We start from the raw sequence: 17602 nt of genomic DNA, 5'->3' as shown, positions 1-17602 counted from the left end.
CAGGAGACTGTGCTCTCTCCCGTTAGACTTAAAGAGGCTAAAATTGTTATAAAGTGTCTGAACATTACAGAAAGGATCCCTACAGAGACATAGGTTTTTGTTAAAGAGGAAGATGATTTATTTAACCATTAACAGACAGGTGGGGTAGTTTATGTGTTCCTGAGAGGAGAGAACTTCTCATATGGGTCTGATTTTCTGTGCCAAGCTTTGTTCTCCACAAAACAAGGCTGTCTGGGTGCCTGTTATATAACAGTGATGTAACACTGTGGTTCCTTTCACTCTGCATGTCCTTGGCCTACAAACTATCTCAACACAGCTACATGATGTTATAACATGGAGCTGAGTCCGGTGTGTCTACATTCAGAAATATACAGGTAAAGTTTTCTTGACATGAAACGTGCATGAAACAGTACAAACAGCACAGAGTGACGTCAGAGTGAGTTTTTTTATAGGTGGTTACGTCAGCGGGGCTGCGCGTTGTTGCAGAGTCACTGCGACTGTTCGACTGTAAACAAGGAGGAGAAGAAAAGTCGCGATTTAAGCTACACCTTAACCTCTGTTGATCTCTGTTGTTATTTGTAGCTGATACTCATAAGTGAGTTCCTTAATGAAACAGGTCTGGTAATACATGTGCAGCACCTGAATAAAATCACAGGTCGTGTTTTCGCGGAGAAACTATACGGAGCTAGCCTCTGAAGCTAGCGAAAGATAGCCTTCCAGTACCTTTAGCTTGCCTTAGCTGTCGCTAGCTTTGCTGGCTAGTCAACATCGAAGGGCCTGTTGCGGGGAAACACCCTTTATGCGCCGGGTATCTCTCTCTTTACTGCGACCAGGATATCCCGAACCGTGAGTATCACCTGTCTGTGTGTTTTAAAATGTTTCTAAACTGTTCGGCACCGTTCAAAACGACGTCCAGTCTCCAGTTAGCCAGTTAGCTTAGCTGCTAAAGTAACTTGCTAGCATTAGCCAATAGGGTGGGAGTGTTTATGAAAGCCACTGTTTACAAGCAGTGGCGGTCAATACACAATGCAAATGGTTCTATTGAGTGATTATTGGGCAGTAATCAAGCTAACAGCTCATGTGGACGCGTGTGGAAGTCTCAACGTCAGTATGTTAATCTACAATTTAAAACAACCTCTTTGGCTCCTGAATCATGTTTGTGTCAACATCAGCTCGTCGTTCACATGATGCCTGCTAAACAGAATTGACTCTGACTTTGGCAAGTTACTGATCAATAACACATCAATACGTCTGATCTCAACTCTTTCTTGACCAGTTAGAGTGGGAATCATCTGAGCCCGGACGATATGATCTTTAAACGATTTAAGCTTTTTGTGCTTTGTTTATTAACAACATATTTTGCGCTTAATTTACTGTTTGTTCGCCATTAAATGAAGGCCCTACAGTCATGTTTCCATGTTTCATTTTGTAAGGTTTTTATACTGTTATACTGATATTACGTTGCAATATTTTATCCTCTTTGATTTGTAATATAGTGCTATATAGTTTTGTGCAATAAAACAGTTCTTGGTCCTATATATTTATAAAGCAAGGTGAAAAAAGTGTACATAATTTTTATTATCAATAATGTTGTCATTATTTTACATTTTTATTGTTCTTTGTATTTTTTTATTTTTATCCCTTGATTACTCATTTTCCTTTTCCGTCTCTGAGCTGCTGTAACAACTACATTTACTGATGTAGAGGAACTTAATGTTCATCGTGTCTTAAGATAAAGTTTTAAGTATTTTCAGCTCATGTCAATCCTCCAGAAGTATTGGACAGTCACACTGTCATAAGAACCTGTCAAAATGTGTCACACATGACAAACTGTATTTTGTGTAGACTGTATTAAAGTTACAGTCTACACAGTCCAACTTTACTAGATGTGAACTGTCGTGTGTACGTTTGTAAGTTATGCTGCTTAAAAGTAAATTAATCAGTTTTTATTCATATTGTGCCAAATCGTAACAAGTTTATGTTATGTTATAGAAGGTAAATTACTGTAAAGTTTAAGTTAAATAATGACGTCTCCATCTCTGATTAAACTTCCCACCAAACAGAGAAATCTAGTCGACTGGAAAATAATTTGCTTTAACAATTGGGTTTTCAAAACGTTAAATACGCTTTTGGAATATATAATTACCATTAACAATAACATAGCATTACATGTGCAATATGTTCAATAATGGGTGCAATGTACAATTGTACAACTATTCAAGCTTCCATACAAGCAATAATTGCTTGCTGGTACTTATCTTTTACAGGTGCATGTACCCTAAAGTTGTCCTGTAAAACACTGATACTGTGTATGATGTGACATCATGCTTTATCCACTTCCCTCCCCTCTCCTACCTATTAAGGCTTTCCATCCAGGACTGATGATTCCAACTAAAATTCCTGTCATATAACCTGCAAGAATTTAAGTGGGACTCAGCTGCACGATAACTTAGATTGTTGAAGATTGATGTTGTTTGTTTGTTTGTTTGTTTGTTTGTTTGTTTGTTTGTTTGTGTCAGCTGGGTGGCTGGTCAGAGCGGCCTCCTCCCACCATGGAGGCAGGAGGGAAGGACTGTGAGGAGGAAACTCTGCAGACGGCCTTTAAGAAGCTGAGGGTCGATGCTGAGAGGTAAATATGAGTTTATGTTGCTGTGCTCTGACTTTCTGCTGCTGTCATGACACGTCTGAAAGGCTACGTTGTTGTTACCACATACTGTACAGGCTGGCTGGTGCCATCATTGTAGATATGTGACTCTGACAACCAGGGCTGCACAATATATCATTTAACAATCGCTGCGATCAATGCGATGTCTGCATATGCAATAGTCACATCGCAGGACGTGCGATAGTGAAGCAAAACATGTTAAACACGTCAAGCTGCGACTTCACTGCTGCGCGGTGCAAAACAAACGTGGCAGTTTCTTGTTTTCCACGACTTACCCACAGGAAAGACATCACATCAGTGCAGCTCTTCAGCAGAGCAGAGTGAACTGACCGCTGTGCTGCAGAGTTCCTGCATTTCCCTCGGGATCAATAAACGATCTCTCTAAGTAAGAGTTTTTGCGTTATCAACACCTCGTCCCAGTGTTGGTTAACGCTGTGGCTACATTAACGGATCATTCACGAGGCGGACGTGACGCAGAATGTTGACTTTTAGCAGCTACACCTGCAGCACACACGACGTGGGGATGTGTGTGCCGACAGGAAGTAGGAGACGAGCTTTTGTTTCCAAAATGAACCGTCACAGGTCGCTGAGCCAAGAGTGATAAAAGTAGGTTTTGATTTGTTTGAAGGAACTTAAAAGTCCCAAATAATAACAAGTGTGATTGTTAATTGTTTATATGGACATATTAAAACACGCTGTGTTTATCTGGTATAATTCTGTTTGTTTGTTTTTTAATCACAGTAATTATCGCAGAACAAAAAAAATATCGCAGTGCGTTTTTTTTCGATATCGTGCAGCCCTACTGACAACATTACTCTCCTGTTTACTTTATAAACATGATGTTATTTAATTGTGCTCAGTAAAAGGCAGGAGGCAGGCGCTGAGTTTGACTTTGTTTCCGAGCCAGAATCACTGCAGTAAACCTGTATACAGCACTGTAATGTATGTAAATGATGGTGAGAGTGTCTTTATAGGTTTCTACTAAACTCTACTAAACAACATTAAAAGAACTGGTTTTAAACAAAACGTAATCAAATATTGATTGAAGTTTCACAGTGAGTCGTACGATAGACAGATGAAAAGAGAGCACTCATGATGGGATCAACTAAGAGATAACACTTGTTCCACATGGGCCGTCACAATCAACCCAAAAAGTTCCTCTCAGTAGATTCCAGTGTAAAGTTTGAGCAGACATCAGATGAAGGTTAAAGCCTCTGCCTCATTCAATCTGCTTTTATAAATATTAGTTACATAATCAAACCTCCCCAGGCTGCGTACCGACCCGTTCGCCCGCAGAGGGTTGATGGTGAGCACCCTGCAGATCTTTTGCTAGCTTGGTACTCTGATATTTCAATGTTGCAGTGCAACAAACATACTGATTCCTATTTTCTTCATAAATTAAATAAACAGGCACCTTGTAATATCCTTTTCTAAATTCAGAACAAAAATCTTGGGATGTTTTTATTCCATAGGAGTCGTATGAGACACAGGAGGTAAACGTAGACTAAGCTAAGAGACCAAGAGAAAAAATAACTTTAACTTTAAAAGTTAAGATAAAGAGTAAAAGCCTCGGCCCCCGTGTGAGACGCTTTACTTCTCTAAGTCACTGTTTCTGTCATCTGTTTTCATCCTTGGGCTACACCAGCCAACACCAAGTCCTTGCACATCTCTTGCTCGCTTGTTACTCTCTAATGTTCCCTGGCAGATTTTCCCTTTCATGGTGGTCTGTGCAAGAAATCGTGGGGTTTAATGTTTTCAATCATAAGCACGTCGGTCATTGCTGTCGGGTTTAACTGGCTACTGAACACAGAACTTTGACCTCCCGACCACAGAGGTCAGACTGAAGCTCTCTCCCTTTACCTCCAGTCACTACACTATTAACTGTAAATTAATTTACAAATCGAAACGGCTCCTGACTCATATTTAGGTTTTAAGTGTAAATGGCATCAAGGTTGTGATGCTGATGAGTGTGTGTGTTTTGATGTTTTGTTAGTAAGTGCCACTCTTGCTCCGATAAAGTTAACAAGTCTGTCTCTTCTCTTCCAGTTTACCCGGAGCTGTGAGCGTGTCGGAGGCGTTGGTTCCCAGAGCAGCATCTCGCTCTTGCCTTGACTCCAGCGGAGCGAAGCCCAAACTGAGCTGCCCCAAGGACAACTGGCACGGGTAGGTCGATGTCACTGCTCGGTCAGTACCTGTAGCGTTGTGCTATTGCTCTTTTGCTTGCATTCAGTTTATTTTGTGATTAGAAAGCTCCAGACTTGAGCGGGAAGATCTCACAGATTAAACTAGTTCCATATCAGGAACAGACCAGGGGTCTCTTTGTGGCTGTGCACAAAAAGGGGCCTGAAAAAGGCAAACGCCTTTCCAGAGCAAAAATTGTGATCTATAAACTCTAACTGCAGAATGCGTCCACATTTAAGTGAAGTGAGTTCGGCGGCGTAGATGGTGCGGTGGTGAATTGGGCTGCAGACAGTGCTGAGAGGATTGTAATCTCAAGAATCAGAGCGCCCTCTGCTGGACAAACTATTTGATAACACCATTTCTAAATCACCCCAAGCATTGTTATTGTTATGTGTTCTGTAAAAAAGTACTTTTACTGGAATACATATACACCGATACTGATATATCTGGTATGGGCCCATATGGACCAATAAAACCAGCTGACTGATACACCAGTTGTTCTTTTGTAGTGTAAATGTGTGTATCCATGTTTTTAAAAGATTCTGATTTCTTATTATGTCTTCCCTCATCATTCTCTCTCCCCCTTCTTCCTCTGCTGGCCCCTCTCCTCCTCTTTTCTCTCCATCTTTAGCTGTATGAGGAAATCCTCTCGAGGAGCATCCAGAACTCAGCGCCGTCGGAGGTCCAAGTCCCCGATCCTGCAACCTCCCAAGTTCACCTACTGCAACAGCACCGCAGCCTCCGCACTGTCGCCCCCTAGTGGCTGCCTAAAGCAACAGCGCCTGGCGGTCCCCGAGCCTGCAGAGCCTCGACCTGCAGCCGACGGAGGAACGGCCTCCTCTGTCACTGTCCCGGCCCAGAAGGAGCTCCCTCCTTCAGGCACTGCCGGCCACATCTCCCCGCTGGTTTTTGGATCATGTGCTGGTTTTGAGACACAAGAGATCCCTGCTGTTATTACTACTGTTGTGACATCATCGAGGCAGGATGGAGGATGCTCTGGAGAGTCGAGTGAGGACGGCGGCTCGGAGAAAAGTGCCTGTGACGGAGCAGAGTCAGGAGCGAAAACCAGACCCGCAGAAGCCGCTGATTTCCGAGCTTTATCGGAGCTCCACAGCAGCGGCTCCGCGGGAGGCCCCCTCGTTCCCTGCTCCTGCGGCTGGAAGAATAGCTCCGATTCCCAGCAGGATAGTGGGCAGGGGGCTGAATCCGGTTGTCAGTGTCAGTCCAATGCTCAGGGCTGGGCTGGCGTGGAGGTGTACTCCTTCACAGGGCTCCGAAACGTCATCTCAGAGTGTGAGAGGAACCTGCCGAGCCACGCGGACACCACCAGAACTCTGAGCACCAACAGTAACACCGCTGCAGCTTCGTCACCTTCAGCGTCGACTTCATCGGGCTCCCCTCGCTCGTGTTCGGAGCAGGCACGCGCATACGTGGACGACATCACAATAGAGGACCTTTCTGGCTACATGGAGTATTATCTCTACATCCCCAAGAAGATGTCACACATGGCCGAGATGATGTACACTTAAAGAAAAAATTAATAATTATAATATAAAGAAGTAAAGAGATTTTTGTCTGTTGGCCTCGGAGGAATGTCAGTAGTGGGTAGCAGCAGGGATCAGGCATGACAGTTGTTCTTTAATAAGCAACATTAACTGATTTAAACCCATTTTCCCGCCCTCTGTTTGATCCTTCCCCTCCTCCTTTTACCAGAACTGACAGAAACAAATCAACAACTCTTTCTCATCAGTTCTGACCTTCACCCTCCCGTCTTTTGTGCTGCGTTTAAACTTTAATTTCCAGTTTACAAATGAAGTTGCCAAAGCTCTTGGTGCAGGCTCTTGCAGAAGGACATAACAGTAGGAATATATGCAAACTTGTAAAGCCAAGTGTTTGTGTCTGGATTTCATTTCACTCAATAAAGAAACAAACTGTGGAAATGTTGTCGTCGTCCTTTCACAACACAGAAACACAACTAACTCAACTGTCTTACTTAAAGTTCTATGTCGACAACCTCTATTATCGGAAAGTGACGTTGCATCAAACGGGACAGTGCTGTGTTTATATGATGGGGCCCATTTTGTTACACATTTTGAGGCCTAAATGAATTACAACAAGTGTGTGAATGTCTCCAGTAGATGTGTTCATCCTGCAGCAGTGAAACAGGCTCAGATTGTTATTCTAAGTGTGTGACAACATTACAGGAAGGATCCCTACAGAGATAGACCTTTTTGTTACAGAGGAAGATCGCTCTCTACAAAGCCACCAAACCCCATTGACAAAAACAGCACTTTTACCTCTCAGAGCACAGGAGTTGCTTTACTGCTGCCTCTATTGGTTAGTTCTTTTTTAATATAATTTCGAGTTCCAATAATACTGCGTTAGATCTGAGCTAACTGTTAAAAATACGAAATACACACAACACGTCAACAAGCTACGCAGTTAAAGCATCTGTAGGCCAGCAGCTCCTGTTTTCTGAGAGGTAAAATCATTGTTTCTTTCAATGGAGACTGGTAGCATTGAAGACAGCGATGTCGCATCTGTTTCTGCTGACGTTGCATCGCTCTCTGCAAACACACCAGACTCCATTCACAAAAACAGCAACTTTACTTTATAGTAGCCAGGAGATGCTGATCTACCGCTGCCTCAGTCAGTTGGTTTTTTTTGCTTTATTGTGAATTTGTTGGATCTGAAGTAACCGTTACAAACACCAAAATCACATATCAACTCAAACTGACTGATCAAAGCAGTGGTAGCAACACCTGTGATCTGTAAGGTAAAATAATCGTTTTCTCAATGGAGTCTGGTGTCTTTGGAGAGGGCAATGAAACGGCTGTTTCTGCTTAAAAAAGAGATCTTAACGAGACAAAAGGGGAGTTTATCTGTTACTCTAACTTAAAATATGGCCTGATTGGTTGGGAGTGGTGCGACATTATAAAAGCATTCAAGATTCAACAATTAGAGAAAATATGGGACCAAAAGACAGCCCTTACCAATCTCTTACAATGTTAGATCATTCTTAACCTTCTCAGCCGTCTTTCTGCTTTAAAGCAAATATTCTCAACGCAGTAGTGCAACATGGCCACCAGGAGGCAGCAGTACCTTTACTTTTCCTCACATACCTCAGCACAGTTCTCATCTGTTTGGGGTTTGAGGTTTGAGTGTGACCTGGAATGATTCGGGAGGGTGTGTCTCTTTTCTTTCAGTGTCGAGGGATGAAAACGATCCGTCTATCACAAAGAGACGAAAACAACGAAGTCTGTTCTGGACCGACGGAGCTGCATGAAGGAAACACAGCTGCTCTCAACATGTTTGTTTACCGTGGTTTCACCTTCTCTCAGTTTCTCTCCTCATTCGTGGTCATAGATTGTGACTTTCTTCACCCTCCGGCCCTCAGGACACGATATCTATCCACATGCTGGCACCACAGAAACAACGCTAATGCAAAGTAAACTTGGGTGGAAAAGAAAACACATTTATAACATTATTAACGCCGAAACTACGGATCCATACATCTGTTTTCCTGTGATAACGAGTCATTCCAGTTGTTTTCTTTAGATCTCGACTTATTTTTCACGTTATCTTTAGATAACAATGCTGGTTTTCTGGTGATGACGCGATCATTTTCTCTTGTCGATCTAGAAAACAGAACAACAGGCTGCTCACTGTGATATCACAGAGCAGGAGCTGAGTGCACAAGCTGGGCGTGAAAAAATAGGTCTTACCTCTTACGTCCGACTTAGCGATGACCGACTTCACACCGAGTGCACCAAGTCTCACTGACTCAGGTCGTAGCTGCGCCCGGTCTTATGATGCGCGTCTACGTGAACACTCGAGCCGTGACTGTTACCAAGCAACACACGTCTCCACTCGCTAACTTCTTTATTTTCATGCTTTATTCTACGATAAATCATCGACATCATGTCCTGTTTGTCTTCGTTTCTCAAAGCTTGCTGCCTCAGATTCAAAGGAACACTCGGGTATTTTCACAAGAGACACACGAAACAGGAAAATACTGTAGATTCTTATAACCTGATGTCTGACGCTGCAGTCGATTTCCTGCTGCTGTTGTTTTTCTAAGATAAACCAGAGAGCGAAGATGAGGGGGGAGATCCACCCTCATGCCCACCACGGCCCAACATCCTCTAAATCAAGCCTCTGTGATGAGAAGACATCAGGACTTTGATCTCGTCAGATGAAGTGTGAAACCACCGAGTTTCTGAGGTACTTCACGCGCCGCTGCTCTCCAGAAACAGCTCGCGGTGCGTCTCATTTATCATAATGTGAAACCAAAATAGACAAACGCCTCTTTAAGGTGCAAACAACAGAACAGGTCGATGTTCATGGCTCCTAATATGACCTGACGGATCTCTAAAACTACATAAAGTATATCACCATTGAAAAGCACAGCTGCCAGGTGAACCGAACTCAGGTCAGGTTTAGCCACCAAAACTAACTGGTCGTATTAAGGCAACAAAAGTACCTGATGAGTTTTAGAGAATACTTTGGTCAGGTTACGGCACCAAAACCAAAACTTCTTGGGCACCTAATCAATTTAGTTTTGTCATTTAACTTGGTTACATGTAGGAACCAAAACTACGTGATCAGATTTAAGCAACCAACACCATCTGGTTAGGTTTAGCACTAAAACTAGCTAATCGGGGTCCGGCACCAAAGCCACTCTGAAAGATATAGTTGTTTAGTTTCAGGAACAAAAAGGACTTGGTTAGATTAACCCTCAAATTCCACAGGATCCGTCTCCGGCGTGTTCCATGTGCGCTCCCAAGTCGACCAGAACCGCGGCGCAGACGGAACGTGCCGGTGAGCAGAGTGGAGGATGATCCGCGAGTGGAAACGTGACTAAAACAATCACTACAGTCATTGAAGTTTCCATACCTGTGAACTTTAACCTCAGACCAACACAAGAAGCTGTTCTGCTGTTAAACACACCGGTGTGCAGGATCCTTGCTGTTGCTGGTTAGTGGAAGAGGCTACGGCCGCTTCACTCGCCGATCTCTACTGCGCAGACTCTGGCTCCGTATGACGTCACCATCGCAAGATGGCAGCAAAAAACTTTTAGAATCAGTCCAGTAGTTAGCCTCCGCCGTAGCCGCGATACAGCCGCAACATAATCCTCTGGGGCATTTGCTCCCGATAAAAGTACGTCCACTAAAAGTGCCTGTTTTTGCCACTGACAGGCTCAGATTGTTCCTCCAGGTGTCCAACAACAAGAAATGTTGAAATCGTCCTTTTTTTTTTTTTGTCATTAAAGTTTTTATTTATTCATACACATACATACAAACATACAATCAAACTTGAAAACAAGCACTGATACCAGCATCAACAGACAGTATATCCATCATACAACCATATGTACAAAGGCCTGCAAATCGATATTTTCTTTTTGAAACAACCAAAATATACATTCAGCACCATGTCTGCAAATTTTTCCATATGTCCTACCTACAAAAAATACGTTCCCAGGCTCTCCTAAAATCTTCCTCTTCATTGTTTATTCTAGCCAACATGCGTTCATATGATGCAACTTCTGACATCATTTCCATCCATTTTTTAACATCTGGGGCAACTGTACTCTTCCATACTCTGAGAATTGTTCGAGCAGCTGTGACCATCCCAACTTTTAAAACTCCCCGTTCATATTTAGATATATTTGGAATTTCTGTTTGATCCCCTAACAAACACAGTCTTGGTGATACAGGTACCGGCACACCTAGCCATTTACTCAGATGTTCCAGTACTTTCTCCCAGAATGGGTACACTCGTTTACATCCCCATATTACATGTAAAAATGTCCCTATATCACTCTGACATTTCCAACATAAATTATTTCCTATTAAGCCCATTCTATGTAGTTTTGAAGGGGTGAAATAAAATCTATGGATTATCTTATACTGAATAAACTTCCCCTTCGCCTCTCTCATGTGTTTCCCTGTATTTGACAAAATATTTAACCAGTCTTCCTCACTCAAATCACACCCTAGGTCTTTCTGCCAAATGATCCTCAGATTTTTACACTTGTCTTCTCGTATACCATTAAATGTCTTGTAAAACAAGGCTGCTCTGTGTGTTATACTGGGTAGGTCCAGAACTTCCATCAATGTATTCTTGTTGGGACTAAATTCACCCTTTGTGATACAGTCTCTTATTTGTAAATATTTCCAAAAATTGCCTTTATATTCCAGATCATATTTTTGCATAATGTCAGCAAACGACATGAACACTCCGTCCACATACAGGTCACTTATTTTGTGTATCCCTCCTACAAGCCATTGATTCCAATAAACAGATTTCTTCCCAATTCGTATGGCTGGGTTGTGCCATAGAGAGGCATAAGGTTGTCTTAAGTGCGATATACCATACATCTTATGAATCTCCCTCCAGACTGCTTTAGAATAAGACAGCACTGGGTTTGAAAAATAATCATGTTCAGAAGTTGTTACACCATGTGAGAGAACATCAAGAGGTTCAAATGGGCTAGTTAAGTCCCGCTCAATTTTGATCCAGCCCAGCTCATGATCTATCCCCTTCCAATGTTTTATCAGTCTGGACATTTCAAATGATAGATTATATAATCTTACATTAGGTAGACCCATACCTCCTGTTTCCCTCGATGACCACATCTTCTTTATATTAATCCTTGGTCTCTTTTTATCCCATAAAAAGTCTTTAATAATTCTATCATAATGTTTAAACAGCTGTGGTGCTATATTAACTGGCAACATCATGGAAACATAATTGAATTGTGGTGCAACCACCATTTTAATTACATTAATTTTTCCCCATAGTGTGAGCTTCAATTTTCCCCATTTATCCAGGTTCATTTTTATTTTCTGGAGGAGTGGTTCCATATTTGAGAGCATTATTTCATCCAGATTTGAATTCAGTTGAATACCTAGATATTTCATACCAGAAGATAGGAACCTGAAGCCATATGAAGTGATAGCCCCAGAGTGACATGTATGCGATATTGGCATACATTCAGATTTATGCCAGTTTATTTTATAACCTGATAGTCTCGAATATGACTCAATACAATCAAGTAACACTGGCAGGGAGTCCCCAGGATCCGCTAACACTGCTAGGATATCATCGGCATACATAAATAGCTTGTGCTCTCTACCCCCTGCCTGCACACCTTTAATCCTCACATCAGCTCTAATTGCTACAGCTAACGGTTCAAGAACCATAGTAAACAGCAATGGGGAGAGAGCACATCCCTGTCTTGTCCCCCTGGAAAGACAGAAAAGATCAGATATCAGCCCATTTGTTAAGAAATCGTCCTTTTTTAAAGAGTAAGATCCTTTCTGTGTAACGAGAAACAGAAGTCTCGCTCAGGGAGAAGTCTCGCTCTGAAATCTTGCAGGTGGTGAGGTGTTACCTGAACAGTTCAAAAGTAACCAGCGGTTAGCATGCTAGCGCAAAGGTAACCGTGATTCTGTTGGTGTTAGCTCGGCGGGGTGGGCGTGTTCTTGCACGAGAGAGTGAGAGTGAGCTTCTGGTGACGAAGAGCCCAGGAGGAGGAGGGGTCCAGTTTGAACATGCTGTTGACAAAATGAAGGAAAACTCCTGATTATACCTTTAAATGTTAATCAAAGGATTGTCGAGGGGTTTATCTAAAGCTGAACAGCGTCAAGGTTAACTTGGTCCCCTGTTGCTGAAAGTATGAAAGTCTGTAACGCACACGATGTGTTTATAATTCTGTTCAGTTAAACTCCTCACTAAGTTCCTCTGTGTGCTCACAGGAGAGGAATGATGGTAAACATCTGCTGGCACACTGTGAACCACTTCTCTGCTCTGTTGTTCTCATGTATAAATAGTCGAGTTTACTTTAGACTCAGTCAGTGATCACAAAACGCTCGACAAACAGACGATAACAAACGAGTGTGTCAGAGGTTGTTTCTGGCGTAAATAAAAGACTTGAGAGTTCAAAGAGGCCTGAAGAACACTGAGCGACTGGCTGTCAATCAAACACGTTCACATTCTGCTGACAGAAAGAACACTTGATTGTTTTTACACAAATACACAAAAACAGTCACACTCTCGCTCATTATGACGTGAGGCATTCAGGTCCTGTCAGGAATCGACGGTCTCCTGCTCTAGTTTAGATTCTGCTCTTCCTGTTTCACAAACACGATTAACTCTTTTTACGCTTCACCGTGGCGCACACGGATCCTGTCGAATCCAGGCTTACGTTCAGTGACTGAATTAGCTGAGGTGACACCTAGCAGACAGCTAGCAGCTCCCACCTGTCACTCATAGAGGCCACGCCCCTAATGATGCATCACTTTAAGCCTTAATATAATGTAAACAGGTGAGCTGTATAAAGATTCTCCCCGTACAGTTGTCATGAAGAGAGAAATGAGCTATAGAGACCCAAACTGTTTTTTGTACCAGGCTGTAAACATGTTTATTTCTGCTGTAAAGTTTAACATGGGGCTCTATGGGGACTGACTCACTGCTGGAGACAGCCTCAAGTGGACACCAGAGGAACTGCAGGCTTTGTCACCAGATTCTCTCAAACCTTTAAGTTACATTAAAAGGAAGTTAGAGCATTTTACTCCTGTATATCACATTTAATTGTTTTTGGAATCCTGCTTCTCTTTGCCTCCCTCTCCTCGCTCCCGTTATAACACCTCCTCCCTTTGTGTTTTCAGGAATGCAGGACGTCAGATCAGGTTCCTATAATGTGATGGATGAAAAGACGGTGAGAGAGATACTGTTACAAGAGAGAGCAACAAAGAGAAACAAGGTGCAGCTGAGAAACAGACGGAAAGAGAACATTTGGAATGATAGATGTTTAGAGACGAGAGGAGCTGAATGTTTGACTTTTTAACCTTCACAATGAGACTAACAATAATTTGTGTTTTTCCTTTGACATTATTCTCATTCAAAATCTTCTCCTTCCATCTGTTGCCCCCTCCGGGTGGGGAGTGAGTCTCTGGCTCAAGTGACAGAGTTCAAGTGTCTCGGGGTCTTGTTCACGAGTGAGGGTAAAATGGATCGTGAGATTGACAGACGGATCGGTGCAGCGTCAGCAGTAATGCGAGCGTTGTACCGGACTATTGTGTGAAGAGGGAGCTGAGCCTGAAGGCAGAGCTTTCCATTTACCAGTCGATCTACGTTCCAACCCTCACCTGTGGCCATGAGCTTTGGGTCTTGAAAGAATCGCAGATACAAGCGGCCAAAATGAGTTCCCTCTGCAGGGTGTCTGGGCTCAGCCTTAGAGAGAGGGTAAGGAGCTCGGAGATCCGGGGGAAGCTCGGAGTAGAGCCGCCTCTCCTTCGCATTGAAAGGAGCCAGTTGAGGTGGTTCGGGCATCTGGTTAGGATGCCTCCTGGCCGCCTCCCTGTGGAAGTTTTCCGGGCACGTCCAACTGGGAGGAGACCCCGGGGCAGACCCAGAGCTCGCTGGAGGGATTATATATCCCGTCTGGCCTGGGAACACCTCGGAAATCCTCAGAAATGGGGAGAGGGACGTCTGGGTCACCTTGCTGAGCCTGCTGCCACTGCGACACAGCCCCGTCTTAGTGGAAGAAAATGGATGGATGTAGTTAAGTTGTGAAGTTAAAGAAGCCATTAAGACGACTATTTTTAACCAAGAAAATCAAAATATGATACAATGATAGATTTGATCTTTAACCACGGTGACAAAATGGCTCCCCAGCTCAGTTTTTACATGTGTGCTTGATGCCAGGACAAGACATTGCTGTTTTCTCATCTGTTCAGATCATTGACTGAATATAAAGATGGCCGACGCGTCTCCACCTCCTCTCGTTGGAAAAAAAATGAAGCCAACCAGGGCGCGCGCTGCCGTCTTGCTCTTCTGTATCCGGAGTGTGTTCAGTAGAGATCGGCTGGTGGAGCCGCAGTGTTGAGGTTCCGCCCCTTCCTCTACCTGACACACACCTTTACCTTGTGTCCTTGCTGTGTTGGAGCCCTCAGGTGTCCTTGGCGCGTTGGAGCCCTCAGGTGTCCTTGCCGTGTTGGAGCCCTCAGGTGTCTTTGCCGTGTTGGAGCCCTCAGGTGTCCTTGGCGTGTTGGAGCCCTCAGGTGTCCTTGGCGTGTTGGAGCCCTCAGGTGTCCTTGGCGTGTCGGAGCCCTCAGGTGTCCTTGGCGTGTCGGAGCCCTCAGGTGTCCTTGGCGTGTCGGAGCCCTCAGGTGTCCTTGCCGTGTTGGAGCCCTCAGGTGTCCTTGCCGTGTTGGAGCCCTCAGGTGTCCTTGGCGTGTTGGAGCCCTCAGGTGTCCTTGGCGTGTTGGAGCCCTCAGGTGTCCTTGGCGTGTTGGAGCCCTCAGGTGGGCTCAGTCTGCAGCAGAACAGCTTCTTGTGTCGGTCTGAAGCAGATATTCACGCTTATGGAAAGTTCAATGACTGTAGTGTTCGTGTTAGTTACGTCTCCTCTCGCCGTTCCTCCTCTACTCTGCTACTCGGGAACAGAACGCTGGAGGAGCCCCATTTGACAGAGCTGTCAATCATGAGGCCACGCCCCCTTTTTATAGCATCAAATAACATAAATCAGCATGATAAGAACTAACTAAAATGACAGAAACCATGTTTGAGAAAAATGTTTTTGATGTGTATTTTGATTTTATAGTTTGACTCATGTCCCATCTGTTAACATGGAGGAGGTGGGCTTTATGAGCTATACTACAGCCAGTCAGCAGGGGGCGATAGAGAGGGTTTGGCTTCACTTTAGGGAGCTGTCATGTCGGCCATCTTTAAATACAGGCTCTGGTTGAGATGGTACTGTCTCAAACACATCACTTCCTGTGTGCCACAGAGGGCAGCAAAAGTATCCTTTACAAACAGACTTTATGTTTTATCCAAACTGGACGTAGACAGCAGGAAGATTTACAAGGTTTGTACATTTATAGATAATGATTTAACATCCTTCACATGTTTTTCTGATGTTGATGAATTGTTCCCAGTGAAACAGACGTTAATAAAATGGTTCATGGTTGGAGAAATGACCTGTAGTTGTCTTTCTGTGTAACTGTGTTCTTGATAATGTTGTGACTGGGTTGTGTTCTCTGTCCGGCTGTTGCTGGTTTCTGGGAGGCCTGGACTCCATCGCGGTGCTCAACCTTCTCATTCGACCTTTGACCTCTGTGACTGGGTTCAAAGCCCTCTCGGGGTGGTGTTTAGGGGTGACGGGGGACACGGTGATTTGGAGCTGCCAGCTCTAAATGCTTCCATATGCTTCCGCTTGAACGTCTGTGAGTTTGGATGTGTGAGAACCAAATCTGTGGGAAACCAGGCCTTCGAACAAAATCCTGCAGGGAACGTGCGACATCGTCGTGTTTGTTTTATTAAAGTCAGTCATTTTTTGAGTCTGTAAGTCTGAATGTGAACATTTGAGGAGTAAATAATCTGAGGAAATATGAGCATATTGTTAGCTGATGATGCAGAGAAATGTTTATTCTTTGTTGCTTGCTGTGATACAGCAAAGGGAGTTTGCTGGCTAGCATGCTGGGAGCTGATGACAACAGCTGATGATGTGAGCTAGCGATGGTTTAAAAGGGAATGTATGGTTGTTAAGGTGAAGTAGCTGAGGAAGCTTGATTGGGTCGCTCAGGCAGCATGCTAATTAGCTTAAGATAAGCTAAGTTGTGTTAGCTGTTGGTGGTTTAAACAGAAGTTTGTGGTTGCTAAGAGGAAGTAGCAGATGAAGTGTGTTTGGTTGCCCGCTAGATAGCTTCATCTTTTAAACTCATGCTGGCTAGCATCTTGTTGGCTGATTCTGTCAGCTGGTGATATGGAGGAAAGAGATGAATTAATTGCTTTTTGCTAACTTGATTTTTAGCAGGTGTTGGCTAACATGTTGTTGGTCCTTGCTGTTGATATAAGATGCAGAAATGAATTATTCTTTGCTTGCTGAGGTGAGGTGGCTCAGAGGGATTGTGTTGTTTCGAGAGTCAGCTAGTTAGCTTAACATGTTGTGAACATGCATTGGCTAGCTTGTTGTTAACTGATGGTATTAGTTGGTGATGATGTAGACAGGAGTGTTTGGTTCTTGGGGAAAATAGCTGAAGTTTGTTTAGTGGCACAGACAGCATGCTAATATGCTTAACATGTTTTTATCTCAAAGGCTTGTGGTGTTACGTGGTGGATCAGCTAACATGCTAGTTAGGTTAATATGTTGTTAATTGGTTGTAGAAAGTATGTTGTTAGCCGATGATGTTAGCAGATGTAGCCTTAGATATGACTTTCTTTAGAGAACCGTTTAATGTTGGGAACCAAACTCAACCAAACACTTGATACTGAGACGATGACGGCACTTTAACACTTACACACTGAAACTGTTTTCTTTGGTGAAACAATGCAAGGGAAACATTTTTTTGCATTACCAGAGGAGTTGCTAATTGGTGGCTACTAGTGAGACTAATGGAGCGAGATAAAAGGGATGGTGCCTGAAAAGTGAGTGACCCATGGCAGGCTCTGTAGTTCAGCTTCAGCAAATATAAGCTTTAATTTATCTGCTCTGTGCTTTGGTGAAGTTTAAAGTTACCAATACACACTGCAGCTCCTAAAGATGAATAAACATAACATTTAAAATGAACAGTGGACTTCTTAGAGGGGCTCACCTAACTCTTTTGGACAGGAAGCTAAATGTAGGCATGCCATCTTTTGTCCTGACAGAGAGATCTCAGGGTGGTGTGTCACCTGCCGAGCTCTCGTTGACCTCTGCTGCCGCCCGATCGACCTCTCATAAGTCACCACTGACAGGAAGACGGTCAT

General features: G+C 43.6%; 1 protein-coding gene across 1 annotated transcript; it reads left to right on the top strand.

Moving 5' to 3' along the window:
* The first annotated feature begins 497 nt into the window (after window positions 1–497).
* On the top strand, window positions 498–6774 carry oser1 (oxidative stress responsive serine-rich 1). The gene is made up of 4 exons (XM_069678231.1): window positions 498–846; window positions 2520–2629; window positions 4712–4828; window positions 5478–6774. The coding sequence occupies exons 2-4, from the start codon at window positions 2553–2555 to the stop codon at window positions 6373–6375; spliced, it is 1092 nt and encodes a 363-aa protein (XP_069534332.1). The 5' UTR covers window positions 498–846; window positions 2520–2552; the 3' UTR covers window positions 6376–6774.
* Window positions 6775–17602: the final 10828 nt, after the last annotated feature.

This window comes from Semicossyphus pulcher, unplaced genomic scaffold (assembly GCF_022749685.1).
Source record: "Semicossyphus pulcher isolate SPU_LCO1_2020_fin unplaced genomic scaffold, fSemPul1.0.p SCAF_3, whole genome shotgun sequence".
Lineage (NCBI taxonomy): Eukaryota > Metazoa > Chordata > Actinopteri > Labriformes > Labridae > Semicossyphus > Semicossyphus pulcher.
The sequence above is the reverse complement of the archived record's forward strand: the minus strand, read 5'-3'. Positions and strand labels throughout refer to the sequence as shown.